Here is a 17,489-nt window from a genome sequence, read left to right on the forward strand (position 1 = left end):
TTCTATTGAAACGCTTTTCGGGATCTTGGATAATAATCTCGCTACTGGTACCTACTACAAAGAGTACAAACCAGTAAATAAAAATAAGAAAAATTAACATTAAACAAAAATAGAAAAAATAAAGGCGCTTAATTTTTAACACCGCACCCGAAGGCGAAAAGACAAATAATAACAAAGTCATTCAATAAAGTTAAAATAATAATTAATCAGTGTAGAGAAGAGTTTATGACAGCTACGAGCGGGGATACAACCGGCGACCTTAGAAGGCTGAGAAATTTTCCCGCGCTCGTTACCGCTGAGCTGCGGTTTCTCCGGTGAATTACGTACGACGCTTACATGCAAATTGTAAAGGCGATGAACCAAAAGTCGCCAAGCACTAGATTCTGTAACCCTACGTTTCCTGTTTTAACCAATCGGAGCAAACAGCAGCAGAAACGGTCTGTAGGCTTTGTGAATAAGCGTGAGACAGCAAAGAATGGAGACCAAATGTCATATAAGTTATGCATAGGCATTGAGAATGGAAGTCGCAATGTGTATGGAAAAACTTGGAAACATGAATTTTATCATAAATGAATAATCTATATCGAATGGGCCTAAAATAGGCGTACATAGGTGAGGATATAGTGTACTAGAAATAGTCTATACACTATAGCCAGGGTAGAAGAAGCGATGTTATTGTTTACATAGAAAATTTCTTCCATGTGCTGACGAAAATGTTACCATGATGCATTTAAAAACAGGCCGTTTGCTGAATTATGCATATGTAATTTATATTTCCGTCTCTACATTGTATGTTATGATACCTACAGATGTAAGTATAAATGAAAGTGATTTTTTTTTATTAGAAAATAATTATTGTTTCATACTTCTTCTATTTTTTAAGATTATATACTGCCAACTGTGTTAAATAATTTGTTGTTTTAAAATTTCATGCATTAGTTATGTCAATAGGAAAGTGAAAATTATTCTAATGAATGAAATGAAATAATGTATGTGTGGATGAATAAGATGTAATTTTGGATGTTCATTTTAGGCTAACTGTGTTGTATTTATTTTATGTATTAAAAATAAATTTCATATTTAGCATAAGTAAATTTTTTTATTTTATTAATTCAAAGAATGCGATACTGAATTTTTCATGGATGAACGTGTTATAGTTTCCAATATCTAAAGAACATCTAAAAAGTCCTAGTATACATATATATGTATATATTCATGGTATATGATTATCAGATCCCATGTCAGGCTGAAAATGTCTTAAAGTGTGCAAGATATCGCAAATGGATTGTTTTTGCATGTGGGTGCATGTCATATGCATGTTGCAATATACTTATACTCGAAAGTCCTGCCATGTACTGCTAGAATAAGTCTTTGATGTTTCTTGAAGACAAGAAATGTGAAATTATGTGATTATTAAGATTAAACATAAATTATGATTATTATAAATAGAAAAATTTTAGAGATGAATGTTGTGTCTCGAAAGGTTAGCACAGGAGATTTAAAGATGCTTGTGTCATTGCAGGTAAAGCATAAAAGGTTTCTCTTTCATTATATAAGATACCTGGGGTAATTCTTGATCTTATTTTTCAAAATCAAAATATTCTGGAAACTATTAAAAATTTTGGAGTCCAAATCCTATATCTTGCAGAGTATGATATAATAAAATTGTATTATAAAAAGTGTCTTTTAAAAACCTGTTCATTAAATTTCTTCAAAACAGCATTACACTTTATTTTTGTTCATTTTGAAAAATTGTGTCTTTTATAAAGCTTTAATTAGTTTTATCAATTCTAAAAAAATATTTCATTTCTCTTTGAACCCTTAAAAAAATATCCCAGTTAATAAAAGTGAACAGTTAACTAAAATATGTGCGATATTGTTGAAGTTATTTCTAGTCAATGCTGTTTTACAATATTTCTATTTGGAATTTCTTTATTGTTACATAAAACCTAATAAATTAATGCCATACAACTGTTTTCAAACCTAAACTGCGAAGTAACTTCTAAATTATATTTTGAGTGTACAATCCATGCATATTTTCAAATGGTAGGTTCTGAAAATAGGATTGTCAAATAATGTATAAATGTCAGTTTTAACTTACTGAATTCCAGTTCTTTGGGGATAAGTTTAAATCTCCATTTGCAGTTAATTATTTCCATTTACTATTTAATTTTCTTCCATTAACTGTTTAATTATTTATACAAATAATTAATTAATTAATATAAATAATTTATTATCTTTTTCATATTTTGTAAATCCAGGAAAAAGCATTCACGAGTTTTTGATTAAGAAACTAAATGATTTCATAGCGAGCAATGGCAATACACTGGAGTAATTATTGATACAAATAATTAAATAGCATTTCAGAAGAAAGCAAAAGATGCTATAAGGATGGTGCATATTTTAAATTCAATTGAACGATGAAATCAAAAAATTAAAAAGTGCTAAAAATATGCATAGTGCACTAGCAGAACAAATATATTATTCTGTTTTCTATTGGGAAGGTAAAAATGAAACAGGTCATTGCAGCTTGTGTAAAATTTGTCATAAGGTGAGCCAGTATCTTCTTTTTCCATCATAAACTTTCAGTGGAATATAATGATTTTGGCTAAATATTACTTATGATTGTTGCAGAAAATTTTTAAAGTAGTTATTTTTTTATATTGTAAATCTTTTGCATACATGATAAATTTGTATTGACATTTAAAGGTGCTTAATTCACCTCTGAATGCAAAACATAGCTTAAAATTTGTATATTGAGACAATACACCAAGAATTATGCTTCAGAACAGCCTGTTAATGTTAATATACATAATAATGTTAATATACATTCAGTTAAGGAAACACTGTAGCAAATGTCTCATACAATTTGATTACCATACGACATCAATGGAAAATACATTTGAAGTGTTTAGGAATTGAGAGTAACAGTGAATGTTTCTTTTTCAAATATTTGCATTTTTGTTTTTTGTTTAGTATATACTCCTTAAGTTCATTTTCTGACTCATCCTCTGCCACTCTTTCTTTCACATTGCTTTTATGGGTATGATTATATTTCATATTTTTCTTAATAGAATAAATACATCCTGTTTGTTGCATGTTCTGATTTGATTGACTCTTTATCACATGCATCCTGTTTATCACATGAAAATGCATTCCATTTGTCATATGATCTGCATTTAAAATTTACTTTCTCTTTCATATCCATTCTTATAAGTCTGAAGTATTAAAAATTCATTGTTGTGTACCTCCTTTTAAGGGAGAAAGATTGAATAAAATTAATTAGTTCAGGTTTAATTCCTTTTATCCATTCATACAAGATAGCAGTATAATATATGATTGCATTCTTTCCCTGTTTAAGGAGGTCAGAATGAATAAATGTGATTAATTAATTTTTTTTTTTCTTTTATTTGAAGATTTTGTGAAATTTTAATCTGAAATAAGCAGTTATTACTATTTAAAAAAAAAAAAAAAAAAAAAAAAAAAAAGATAGAAAGAAACTTTAAAAAGAAAATCTGAAAGCTTTCAGATTTTATATTACGCCCAACAGGGCTTTTTTTTTTTTATGTTTTGTGTGTTACCTTTATTTATTAAATATTATTCCTTTTCACTTAAATAAAATTCAATTTAACAGCAATATCACAAAATAATTTAAAAAGAGCATATCTTTAGAATTTCCGATACACAGTCTCGCACGCTGGGGATTTCTCCCCCCAATACAGTGCTGCCTTTGCTTACTTTGAAATCGTTTAGTTTCTTAATCAAAAACTCATAAATGCTTTACAAAATATGAAATAGATAATAAAACAAATTGTAAATTCAGGCTTTCAGATGCCTATATTGGAGTGGAGACGTACATTATTCAAAATTTGATGGCTCTAGGTACCGTTGTTTTATCACAGTGCAAGAAACATGCATATTTTTCTGCAGATTCTTTATTATTTAATTTCTTTAAATATAACACAGGGCAGGGCCATAGCCAGTGAGGTGAACTTGCACCACTTAAACGAATGCAACTCTTTTTTTTTTTTTTTTTTAAATTTTGACTAAGTCTTGTTTTTCCATTGTGCCAGTCACAAACTAAATTTAGTTGTGAATGATTTCAACTGCATATTGGAAATCAGAAATACTATTGCTACTATAAAGAATGTGATAAACTTTTTTCATGAAACTGTTCTACGAAGAAGATATATAGTAAACATTCCAAACTTATTTGACATACTGGTCTCGGAAATATTGTAGTGTATCTAACGATCATTTTATAAATATAGTAGATGGCCTGGAAAAACTATCAAAAGAAGGTAATGCGGTTGATCTTTACATTATGGTAACTTGGCGTTTTTTTGGCGAAAATTTGGCGACCAACTCTCCTACAGCAACCCTCTATTTTTTTTTTCCCGCTGCCATTCTTCACGAAGTAAAGACATGTTTCTTTTCTTTTTATCTGTTGAACACTTCTTCCAACAATCTACTAGCCGAATTACACTTATGCTAGAAATTTTATCTAACAAAACTGCTTAATCATGACAAATATTCACTGCAAAATTGGGAAAAAGTGCACAATACCATACTCCTTACGCGTTTTTCAAAATAACACATACACGTAAACCATGTACACGCCGACTTATTTTTACTTAAAAAAACATCCCAGAATTACACAAAAATGGCATTGCGCACACTCTTCACTATATCCATGTACACTGCTTTTTTCTCATAAATTAGAAAAATTTCACGAAAATACATGACAATTTTCTGAATCTTCAAACCCGGTAAAAAGAACATATATGAAATTACCTGATCGCGAAAAAGTATATACCCTTTCCAAATATGAACATTTCCACGTATAAAATAAATAAAATTTCGAAAACGTTTTACCTATAAATTACCTATTATATTATAAACGCCACCAACGAATTCATACCGCAAACATTACAAATACTTAGTATCAAATATTTAAATTATTTCCATGCATGTTTACTTCAACTTAAACGTATACCAAATTCCTACAAACATAAAATTCACAAAATAACTATCATTTAATTAAAATATCACTAAACCATGTACACGTCGACTTATTTTTACTTAAAAAAACATCCCAGAATTGCACAAAAATGGCATTGCGCACACTCTTCACTATATCCATGTACACTGCTTTTTTTCTCATAAATTAGAAAAATTTCACGAAAATACATGACAATTTTCTCAATCTTTAAACCCGATAAAAAGAACATATATGAAATTACCTGATCGCGAAAAAGTATTTACCCTTTCCAAATATGAACATTTCCACATATAAAATATCCAAAAACTTTTACCTCTAAATCATCTATTATATTATAAACGTCACCAACGAATTCATACCGCAACCATTACAAATACTTAGTGTCAGATATTTAAATTATTTCCATGCACGTTTACTTCAACTAAAACGTATACCAAATTCCTACAAACATAAAATTCACAAAATAACTATCATTTAATTAAAATATAATTAAATTCAAAAACACTACTTAAAATATAAATGAGCACATACATTAAACTAATACATACATAAATACCCATTTCGAATTCACTTTAGTTACGGCCATGGGATCCAAAAATTCACGAACACTGTTTCACACAACACAGAATAAAACCAAATACAAAATTTCCAGATTTTTTCCCGATTTCCCCCCTTTTCCGATTAAAGAACCATAATTCGTCCATTAATATCACATGACATATCCCATGATCTCTCATTTCCCTCACACAAAATAATACGTAATCGGAATTGAGTACTGCTCACATTATTACCAAAGTCCCAGGTAGTAACCTATATCGCCTTCAAAATGTCGCCAAACTACCAGTTACCATATTGTAAAGATCAACCGGTAATGCATCTACCAGGAAAACTGCTTTCCAATTACATTGTGCTGCGACAAAATCTGAATTTATCATTTGTGTAGGACTAGTTGCAAAATATTTAGCTCCGCTAGAACCTGTGGCTAATATTTTACGGTCCAAAAACTTAAGTATGATACTATGTGTAGACCACATAAACAGAATTTTAATCTTGTAAAAGAACATCATTGAGCAACAGATGTTTTATGTTTTATGCCAGGAAATTCTGTTTTTTTGCAAGTGCTATGGCTGAGAGCATTGGCAATGAATTACAAGCACAAAGAATTGTAAAACCACGAAAACATCACTCAAATCCTCTAGCATCTACAACCGATGAATTCTGGAAAAGGTCTCTAATTATCCCTTATCTGGATTCCTTAACCCTGCACTGCTCGTGCGGTGTCCTACAGACACCAGAGATGTTTCTTTTTTAATTGTTTTATAAACGAATGCTTGAGCAACCTTATGCTGCCGTCTACCTTTCTGTCAAGTATACACAAATAAGTAGAAATCATCGAAACAACGCTATTTTTATTTTAGTGCTGAGAGGAAGAGGTTATATGCTGATGTGCACCGCTGGAGCCTAGGAGACGCCATGCGATCATTTTTGATTCTAAAAGTAAGTATTTTAAAATTTATGTATTCTAGTATTTTTAAGTTATATTATCAACAGCTGTCCCTAGTAGTGTTTTTTTTAGTTTAGAAATAGCTGAAGGAAATTTTTTGTGAATATATTTAATTTTTAATGTAAAAAGAATGTATTTCTTTTGGTATTTATAATTTTTATGGGTAACATTTTTTTGATTATTTATTTTCTTACCTTTAGATTCAAGATGACTTCTCAGAAAAAATTCAATAGGGCATATGAACGTAACAGAAAAATAGTACTACATGTGCTGATGAAAGAATATGAATCAGGTGATGAGTTTGATGATTATAGTGATGCAGAAGAAGATAGAGTGGAAACAAGAGACGAAAACACAGACATCGAGCAAGAAAAACTCCAATGATAGCGAGTAATGATTATATTGCCGATAATTATTTCCAAGGCCGGAATAAATCATAAAAATGATCAAAAGTTTGCCCACCTAAAAATAAAAAATATACGCACTTGACAACATAATAGTTCGATAGTCATATAATAGACAGTCGCTCATTTACCAGGGGTGAAAGGTGTCGCAAAAAATGCTCGAAAGCCGGAGCAATGTGGGGCATAATTTTTTGACAATGGCATGCTATTTAATACAGTTAAGTTCACAAATGAAAAGATTCCCACAGTACAGGAAAATTATTCTCGGGAAAGGGATGACCATTTGACCGACATCATTGAAATAAAAGCGTTTCTAGGCGTATTACACATTTGTGCTTCTAGAAAGGACAATCATGCAAATACCAAGGATATATGGTCCTCTGATAAAATGGGTGTTGAGTTATGCCATCTAATAATGTCTGAAAAATGATTTAGGTTCCTTTCATATTGATTGAGGTTTGACAATAGCAATTTTTTTGCTTCAAAATAATCTTACTTTGGTTGGGACTATGAGAAAGAATAAGAGTGAAATTTATCCAGAGTTTACACATGCAAAGAATCGGGAAGTAGTAACATCATTGTTTGGGTTTCAGAATGACTCTAATGTCTTATGTAACTAAGGGAAACAAGTTGGTTCTGATTCTCTCCACTATGCATCATGATGATGTAATTGATGAATCATGTGAAAAAACAAGCCCAAATGATAATCTTTTATAATGCAACTAAATCAGGAGTTTATACTGTTGACCAGTTGTGTAGCACTTACAATGTCGCCAGGAAAACGAACAGATGCCCTTTGGTCATATTTTATAGTATGATGAATGTAGCAGTTATAAATGCTCAAATAATATATCGTGCTCAAATAACTTATCAATCAGCACCCGGCGCAGTGAGTTTTTAAAACTTTTGGGTAGCTTATGATTCCTTGCGTAGACGTTCTCAATGTTCATCATTACCTAGAAACCTCAAGCAGGATATTCAGGGCATTTTCCCAGATGAGGGTACAGTTCAGCTTACAATGGAGCCTTGAACTACTAAAAGGCAGAGATGTCATGAATGTGGCTGTTCCAAGAACAGGTACACCAAGTACAAATACTGCAGTTGTAAACATTTTTATGTTTAGAAAACGCTCGGCAAATATGCGTTGATTGCTAGTTTTTGCAACTAACTAAATAAGACAATTTTACTTGTATTTTTCATTTGTATTTGAGTTAAGTTGAATAAAATTAAGTCTCATCGTAAACTGAAGTTTTGTTATTTGCATTTGTAATATGATACCACAAATATTATGTGTGTTATTTCAATAATGCCTTTGCATTCATAAATTTGAGTTGAATAAAAATATATGTTAGTACTGCGAAAATATACCTGGCGTCCTTTAACGTAACAATACGCCACGCGAGCACTGCAGGGTTAATACTATCACTGGAAGAAAGATTTTCCAGCAATTATTTACTGGCATTTTCTTTGTTGTTATTACATCCTGTGGCTATGCTAAAGATGCCAGTGGAAGAATTTACCAAAAAAGCATAGTGCTTTCGTGATTTTTATAATTTGAAAAATTTTTGATGGTAAGGGAGAACTCTGGTGTAATTTCTGGAAAACGGAAAAACTGGAGATCGACAAAACGTTGTAATAAAAAAAAGACCAAATAAAAAATGTTCAGAAGTGTTTTTATTTCTATCTCCCATATTTCAACAATCTGTTTAAATTCACGCATTCCAGTTCCATTATTTATTTGCTCGTTTAATTGACTGGCAAAGCATATGAGTGCTAGAATTTTCTGAAGTAAACTGGCTCGTATTCAATTTATAATACCTGAGGGGGGAAAAAAACCTACAAAAACACTCATGCAGCTAACCAATTAATTCACTTTCAAATTGAATTACTTGTATTCAGCAATTTTATCTATTCTACCACTGACGAATTCATGGTCATATTATAGTTTCGTTTTCACGATCTAAGATCATTTGCACCCCCTAGCTCCGATGAAATGAAAAGATTTGATTGCATCTGCGCTGCGCCCATGAGTATGAAGATATGTAATTGAACATATTAGCAGAACTATATTAGGGTAAAATACTGAATATTTTTTTGAACATAGTGGAATATGGAATGAAACAATATTGTTTATACAAATTTATAAAGGGAAGGAAGATAGAGAATGATCATGCAGCTTAAGAAGTATTTACCTTTAATTATTAAATATGGATGAAACTAAGCTTCACTTTAAAGCATTGCTGAATTGCATAATGATCATCAAAATAATTTATTTTTTGTTAAAAAACAGTAAAAGGAATGTATGCCTATTACAGTTTTATTGATAATAAATATGACAGAACATGAAGAAATTGTTATACAGTACAAAGTCTTTAATCTGGACTCGTCGAGACTTTGACGATTCCGGATTATAGATCATCAATTTAAATCTGGTAAGATGGCATGCAGAAATTATAAAATTAAAAATATGAAACCGGAGATTATGAAATAAAGAGCAATTGTGATCTAAAGGGTATCAAAATTTACAAAAAAAAAAAAAAAAAGGCTTAATATTTATTTGTTTACTTTATTAAACATTTCTTTCAATGTAAGTTGTTTAAGTTGCTTTGTTTTATGTGCTAATACTTTCTTTTTAATCTATAAACAGACATAATTTCTTGTTCATTTACAAAGTTCCGCTGTTAGGTCCTGAAATTGCTGTGCCGAGAATACCGACTAACTTGTCAATCAAAATTTTTTTTGTTTTCACTAATCTCTCTGTCACTTTCTTCATGCCTTTATTCGTTTTTTGCAGCAATTCCACGTTTTGTTTGATGGACATCGAAACATGCTTTCGCTTTGTAGATCCTTTGGCAGCTCCAGAATCGGAAACTCTTTTTGACATAATCAAAAGTTCAAGCTTACTTTTTATAAAATTGCTCTAACAGTCTGCAAAAAATAATAAGCCGGATCCAATTAGAAGATTAAGGAACAGCGCAATCTGCAACATTAACTGAAATAGATAATTTTAGCGTAGCTTATACCATTTGTCATACATTAAACGCACATGCATAAATGCATATGGGCATGCGTAACAGAAAGTTTGTAGCTTTGAGATCCGGATTATAGATCATTCCGGATTATGGACGTCCAGATTAAAGACTTTGTACTGTAAGGCAGAGATTAATTTAGAAAATTTTTTCTCATGCATTGCTTCCGAAATTCATTATATAAAGTTATTGGCTAATCTTTGGAATATGGTAACAGGTAGTTTGGTGACATTTTGGCAAGGCGATAAAGGTTACTAGCTAGGACTTTAGCAGTGTACATGGATAAAGTCAAGAGTGTGCGCAATGCCATTTTTGTGCAATTCTGGGATGTTTTTTTAAGTGAAAATAGGGCAAAGTGTACATGGATACCGTGTATGTGCTATTCTTAAAAATGCGGTAAGCAGTGGGCGATTCTGCACTTTCTCCCAATTTTGCACCTAATCTTCGTCATGATTAAGCACTTTTGTTCCATAAAAGTTCTAGCATAAGTGTAATTTGGCTAGCAGATTGTTGAAAAAAAAATGTTGCGGGGGAAAAAAAAAAAAAAAAAAAAAAAAAAAAAAACGTGCCTTTACTTCGTTAAAACAAAATGGCATCCAAAAAAAAAAAAAAAAAAAACTAGCAGGTTGCTGTAGCAGGGTTGGTCGCCAAAAAATCGCCAAGTTACCATAATCTGAAGATTGACCAAGTTATTCAAAAAATTCATTTGTATTAAATAGTTCAATCTATTTCTAATAGTCTGATTGATGAATGATTTTAAATTTATCTTTCAATATCAGTAAAAGTGATCAAATACTGAAATCTAGTGTAGTTTTGCTGTTTTTGTTATGAAGTTTATTACTGTGTTATTTAAAAGTAGTTATGTTATATAATAATGTCAAAATGTAATATGTCATAATAATGCTAGCAATTATATACAGGGTGTCCCATAAATGTTGTGACAGACTTCTGGGGGAGGTAGGGCACATCATAAGGATTAAAGAGTGGAATCATAAGGAGCGAACGTAAAGCTTGCAGACATGCACTTAGTGTATGGAATAGCTGAGGGTAATGGGCAAGCCGCTGCACGCGTTTATCGAGAATGCTTCTGTCTTATCTGATCTTTTTGGAGCAGGTTCTTCCCCCTTGCTTGATGATGTTTCACCAAATGTGAGGCGCAACATGTGGTTTCAAGATGATGGGAAGCCTGCTCATTTTCGACTGGATGTTCATAGCCATTTGAACAGATCATTCCCGCATCAATGGATTGGACGTGGTGGATCAGTTCCCTGGTTCCCACGCTCGCCGGATTTATCGAGCCTTTATTTCTTTTTGTGGGGAGCTATCAAAAGTGTCATGTATCACCATCCTGTTGTGTCTGAAATGAATCTCGTGGCAAGACTTGTCTGTGTAGCTGCTGCAATCAAAGAAACTCCTGGCATGTTTGAACATGTCCAGCAATCAATGGTGAGTTGGTTTTAGGCATGTTTGGCATCTGTTGGTGCAAACTTTGAGCATCTGTTGTAACATTCAAGCTGTCATGTACCATTTGTATTCATGTTGAATAAATGTTTCAAATTAATCACTCTCTTGTTTCCTTTCCCATCTTCTACCTCTGCTGCCACTTATCCCTGACATTTCCGGGCATGGGTTCCTATGCAATTCTTAATTCTTATGATGTGTCCTACCTTCTCCAGAAGTTTGTCGCAACATTTAGGGGACACCCTGTATAGTAACTGTAATGTTAGTTTCATTATAATACAGTCAATGCTTTGATGCTCCAGCATCGGAAATTCTATTTGACATAATCGAAAGTTCAAGCTTACTTTTATAAAATTGCTCTAACAGTCTGCAAAAAATAATAAGGATTTTGAAGATTAAGGAATAACGCAATCTGAAACATTAACTGAAATAGATAATTTTAGCTTAGCTTATACCGTCCGTTATACATTAAACGTGCATGCGCAAACGTATTATGCGTATGCGTAAAAGTATTACGTGCATGCGTGAACACATTATGCATTGATGCATGCGCAGAAAGTTTGTAGCTTTGAGGTCGGGGTTATAGATCATTCCGGATTATGAGTGTCCGGATTAACGACTTTTGACTGTATACATTTTGATTATCAGGATCATCTGTTTATGCAGATCAAAATTATGATCTTTTTAAGTGTTGTGTGGTGTCTGTTATGTACTTGCATTAAATTATTTATTTCCTTTTTAAATTGTACTGTGCAAAATCAATGTGATGTTCTCCCTCCTCTTTCAGGTAGAAGCTGTGCCATGTCCCGAATATGAGTCAAGTAAATAATCACTTAAATTTTCATTTTATAGCTTTTAATGAATTGAATTTTAGATTTGATTTAAAAATTGTAACACAGCATGCATTTTTAATAATTTCATTTCTTATGGAAATAATCTCAAGATATCTTCCTAGCATTTTCAGAGCCATAATCTCTACTTGTGCATGTTTACGTAATTATTTTATTATCTCTCTTTTAGAATATGTGTGTAAAGTCCAGAAATTTAAAAAATTAAAACATATGGAAAGCATCTTTTGTTTCTTTTTTTTAAACAAAAATAGTATCTACTAGTGCATATTCATGAAATTAAATCCTTGTTGAATAAACTTAAAGCTCAACTTTGAAATAATTTTTAAAAAAATGTGTTATTTGTCTTTGCATTCTTTTTTTTTTTTTTTTTTCTTTCTTTGTAATGGATTGTAATATAAATGGGAAAATATCAGATTATAAACATTTAATTTCTATTTTAATAAAACGGGGAAATATAGACTGTAATCTCCATGTTATGAAATTAAATATCACTATTTTATTATATTTTGAATGAAGAAAAGAGAGTTTGAAATTTTACTACCTGCATACATCATATAATATATTTTTTTTTTAAAAAAAGGCCATACTTAGGGTGTTAAATAATAGTTATTATAAAAAGCTGATAAAAACTATATATAAGACAGTGATTTTATCGATTTGGTTTGTTATGCTTATCAGCAGTACGATTGTTACAAAATGCTGTTAAAAACTATGGCATTATCCCAACTAGCGATCTACTGAATTTCATTAATTAGTTAACCAGTTTTATAGTAGATGGTGCCATCTCTTTTTCAGATTATTTTGTTTGTAAAAGAAATTTTTATCCTTATCGTTTGATTTACATGCAATTTTTCCATTAAATTCACGAAGAGTTTTTAAAATGCTGTCTTTAAATCTTTGCTATCAATTTACTCTTAAATAAATTTCACGTTTACATTACGAAGAGAAATAAGATTACAAGAAAATAAATATAAAATAAAGAAATAAGAGTAAAGAAGCAAAACAAGTGGCAACAGTGTTTATCTCTCTTAAATTCATTCTCTCTCTTTTTTGTAAATACTCTACTTACAACAAATTGGTTGTAAATAGGTTTTGAAGCAACTAAATGTAGCAGTCCAAAATCGGGTGTATTTTGTCTTATCTCTTATCTGCTTTATTCACACAAAATTCTTCATATAATCTATATCCATAACATATAGGGGCTCACTTTTAGTTATATTAATATTAATTCATTGAAACATTTAAACTAGCTAATCTAATTTAAAAAAAAACTATTTCACCTTTTTATTTACACACCGACATTTTCTTATTTCTTCACAGCAAAAGAAATAAGCATTTTTCAAAATTAAAAAAACTATTACTATTAGATAATAATAAATCTGACATGCAAATTTGAATAAAATGACAAAAGAAAATGTCTGAAAACAGTTTTAGTGGTGCCCACCTTAAGTAACTACATAATTAAGTAAGGTAGATCGCATATTGGGTGAATGCCCTGAATATCAGATTAGTGATGAGAAATTTCATTTGATTTGTGAACTTGTAATTTTTTTTTTTAAGATCATCAAAGTGATTTTGAGTTTAGGTTTACTCATAGCAGATTTGTATATCTTCTTTGTATTTGTAAAAATTTTGAAACCTTAAACATATGAAGAAATTTAAGGTAATTAGATTTAGGACTTAAAATTATATTTATAACAGGTTATGTCCAAAAGTAATTTAAAATAATTTTGGGTCTTTATTTTTTCTTCTCATCTTTGCATCAGTTTTCCATTAATTTTCAAATGTTAAAGTTATTAAATGTAGCATATACTGTCTGAATAATAGGTAGTATAAATACTCTATGTTTATAAATTTATTTTTTCCAGATATAAAACATTTAAGAAAGAAGAGAGACTTCAAAGAATCTTGTACCAGTCCAAATTTTACCGTATTGTACATTCCAGATTCTACTAAGTATGTTATATTTGTTTCTCTTGGAATTATTAATTTAATCTTGTACATTTTGAATTATAATAAAGAAATATTTTCTGCTGGCCATTTATGCTGAAAAGTGTAATGCAGAATACACACTTTAATTTCAGTTAATTTGAAGAGTAATCTGTTTGTTGAGTTTTGCATATATTCTGTAAAAATAATTAAATTATGTATTTTATCTAGAGTGAAAACTATATTAAGTATTGAATGTCATTCAAATCTATTAATGAGTAAATTATAATTATTTTTAGTAGACATTATTTAAACTTTTTTCAAAATAGATTTCATTACAGAATACAAGTTAGAATCTATGTTGATCATATATAGTAGAACTGATTTCAAGCATTGTGTTAAATCCAATCAGAAATTCTGAATTACTGGATTAAATATTTCACTGTTTAAAATTATTTTTATTACTGAAAAAGTTCCGATTTTAGAGTTTGGCATTGGCACATCTACTTTATTATTTACAGCACTTTCCCAAATAATTTATCATTCAAAGAATTACCTCTGGTTTTACACACTTCTCTGCTGACATGATAAAATGAGCTGTATAATTTGCATTCAGATGTTTTGCTTCTGAATAATGACAATTAATAATGCAGAGTGTGTATATTTATATACACTCATGTCCATAAATTAAGGATAATGCAAAATCAGGCAAAGGAAGAGTTAGAAGCAAAACAAATTTGACTTATTTGTAAATCTTATTTATTAAACCAAAGGTAAAGAGCAAAAAAAGATGCTATATGTGGGGAAAGGCAACGACCATAGTTGATAACACACATTTATTACTATTTACAAATATAGATTATATTAGGATTACAATTAATGAAAATGGTATACGAGCGATAGAGCGACGTCTGCTCCGCTCGCCAGCTAATCCTCGTCTTCTCCCGAAGGCGGGAAACACATGCTGACGCAATGCATACGTCATACAGTAGGAGATTAGGGAATATCATGACATAACGTTTCCCACATTCGGCCATCATGACCGGACAGGCGACCTCGCCTGAAGCAACATAGTATATCATGAAATTAAAAAAAAAAATTATTATAATATAGTAACATAGGTATGGAAAAAATAATCTGTAGATACAAAGCTGAGTATACTTACACAAATGAAGCAAAAAAAAAAAGATTAAACACACCACAGCAGTTAACTAAAAATAAAAAGAACATTAGTATGACAAAATGAATTAAAAAGTTGATATGAGGAAAAAATTATTAGAAAGTTCTCAGGTGTCATCTGTCCAAACACAGGAGGACCTATAATGCTGACAGTTGAATAAAAATCAAGTGATACGTTCAATATTGTTGGACCAGGGTTTCATGTATTCAGCACAAGTAGATGTTTTGGATGGTCCGTCGAAAAATGCACACTTTTTCACATCATATGTGTCATTTTGTTTGAGCCTGGTGACTTTATAAGGTCCGAGAAATTTCTGTTTGAGTTTTAGACCAGGGCCAAACTGAGTTCGTTTGATAGCCACGAGGTCATGAAGTTGAAATTTTTGTGCCTGTTTTCGTCGCAAATTATAAGTACGGCGATTTTCGTCTTGCACTTTAGAGATTTGCTGTTTTGCGTCCTTACGGAGATCGTCACGTTGCTGAATGAATGCAGATTTGATCTCTTCGTCGATTAGAGCAGCGATGTTTATGTCGTTTTGCGATTTCATTTTAGTCCCAAAGAGAAGTTCAAAGGGAGTAGAATTGATGCTATGTTGAAAAGTTGAATTAATAATTTGTTGCATGGCGGGAACATGGCGGTACCATTGCTCAGGGTTGGTTATGGAGAGTTTAGAAAGGACAGCAATAATAATGGAGTTCAAACGCTCAACTTGACCGTTTGATCGTGGGAGGCCAGCTGTAATAAGAACGTGCTTTATTCTCTGTGTGTCACAATAGTTTGCAAATGCAGTGGATTTGAATGCAGGGCCTCGATCAGAGATAATCCGTGAAGGATTTCCGAAGACTGATCTTTGAGATTCCAGCCGACTGATAACTTCATCTGCGTCTGTAGACTTTGTCGGATAAAGCCACACGAATTTAGTAAACGAGTCTATAACTGCCAAAATATGTTTATTATGTCTATAACTGCCAAATTTGTTTGATTATTTTTTTTGTGAAGAAATTGACATTTACTAAAATTAACTTCTAGACCATATTCACTAGCAACTTTGAGTACTTGGTTCAGACGATGAATGGCCTCATTTTCATTTTTGGCGGGAATAACTACATCGTCCATGTAGGGTAAAACATAACCTTTGACAATTAAATCACGAAAAACATAATTTATAAAGCGCTGGAATACTGAAGGGCAATTTGAAAGACCAAATGGCATTCGAAGAAACTGGAATTGTCCATTGTGAGTTACAAAAGCTGTATATGGTTTACTTTCGTCCGCTACTGGCACATGAAAAAAGCCGTTACGTAGGTCAAGAGTACTAAAAATTTGCGCGTCTTGAAGTTTATCCAAAATGTCATCAATAAGAGGAAGAAGAAAATGATCCTTAGTTAAAAGTCGATTAAGTTTCCTATAATCGATGCAAACACGGGGTGTACCGTCTTTTTTACGCACCACGAGAACTTGACTGGCATATGGAGATGAACAAGGTTCAATAATTTTAAGTTTCAACCATTCATTTATTTGTTTGTCAACAATTTCCCGTTCAACAAAAGGAAGGCGTCTAGGAGGGTGAAAAATCGGTTTATCATCGGATAGAGTGATATTAAGTTTAATATCTGTCGTCTTTGTTTTATTTGGGATATAAGAATTCAGCAAACGTTCTGCCGCAGTACGAGTTTCTTTGGAAACATTTGAACCAATATCAAAAGCTGGAACATCGTCATTTATTGCAAAAATGAAAGATTGAGGAGCAGTTTCAAAGCATTGCTCGGAAGGTTTTGAAAAATATATACCGTCTGGTGTAATAGTTAATTTAGCATTTGTAATTACGTCACAGCCTACAATAAGAGAAAATTGCATAGAATGATTTGGAACAACTCTAATATTAGCCGGAAAGTCCTGATTATCAATGTTGATAATGGTTTGAAAATAGCCAATAATAGGAATTTTCGAGAATCCGAAACCAGTTAACACTCCAAAATTATTTGAAAGTGGTGGGGAACCAAGTTGAATCCACGTGTTTTCGTTCAGTAATGTGACCTCACTTCCAGTGTCAATTAATCCAGAAACTGTGCTATTGAGTATAACGACAGTTTTACACATATTATCGTGAGCGGTTTGTACTGTATTTA

At 31.5% G+C, this 17,489-nt stretch overlaps 1 protein-coding gene across 2 annotated transcripts in view; it reads left to right on the forward strand.

The window, feature by feature from the left end:
* Nucleotides 1-201: 201 nt before the first annotated feature.
* The window catches only part of LOC118201281 (uncharacterized), a 66,080-nt gene continuing 48,792 nt past the window's right edge, over nt 202-17,489 (forward strand). Inside the window, exons 1-3 of one of the 2 annotated variants that reach the window (XM_035373349.2) lie at nt 202-811; nt 12,188-12,221; nt 14,120-14,207. In XM_035373349.2, coding sequence (XP_035229240.1) covers nt 722-811; nt 12,188-12,221; nt 14,120-14,207 — 212 coding nt within the window. In that variant the 5' untranslated portion in view covers nt 202-721. Of the gene's footprint in view, nt 812-9,461; nt 11,386-12,187; nt 12,222-14,119; nt 14,208-17,489 lie in introns of those variants that run through there. The other variant, XM_035373348.2, reaches the window with a different exon arrangement.

The sequence above is a fragment of the Stegodyphus dumicola genome, chromosome 1 (assembly GCF_044657685.1).
Source record: "Stegodyphus dumicola isolate Sdum_Otavi_A_Nest chromosome 1, ASM4465768v1".
Taxonomy (NCBI): domain Eukaryota; kingdom Metazoa; phylum Arthropoda; class Arachnida; order Araneae; family Eresidae; genus Stegodyphus; species Stegodyphus dumicola.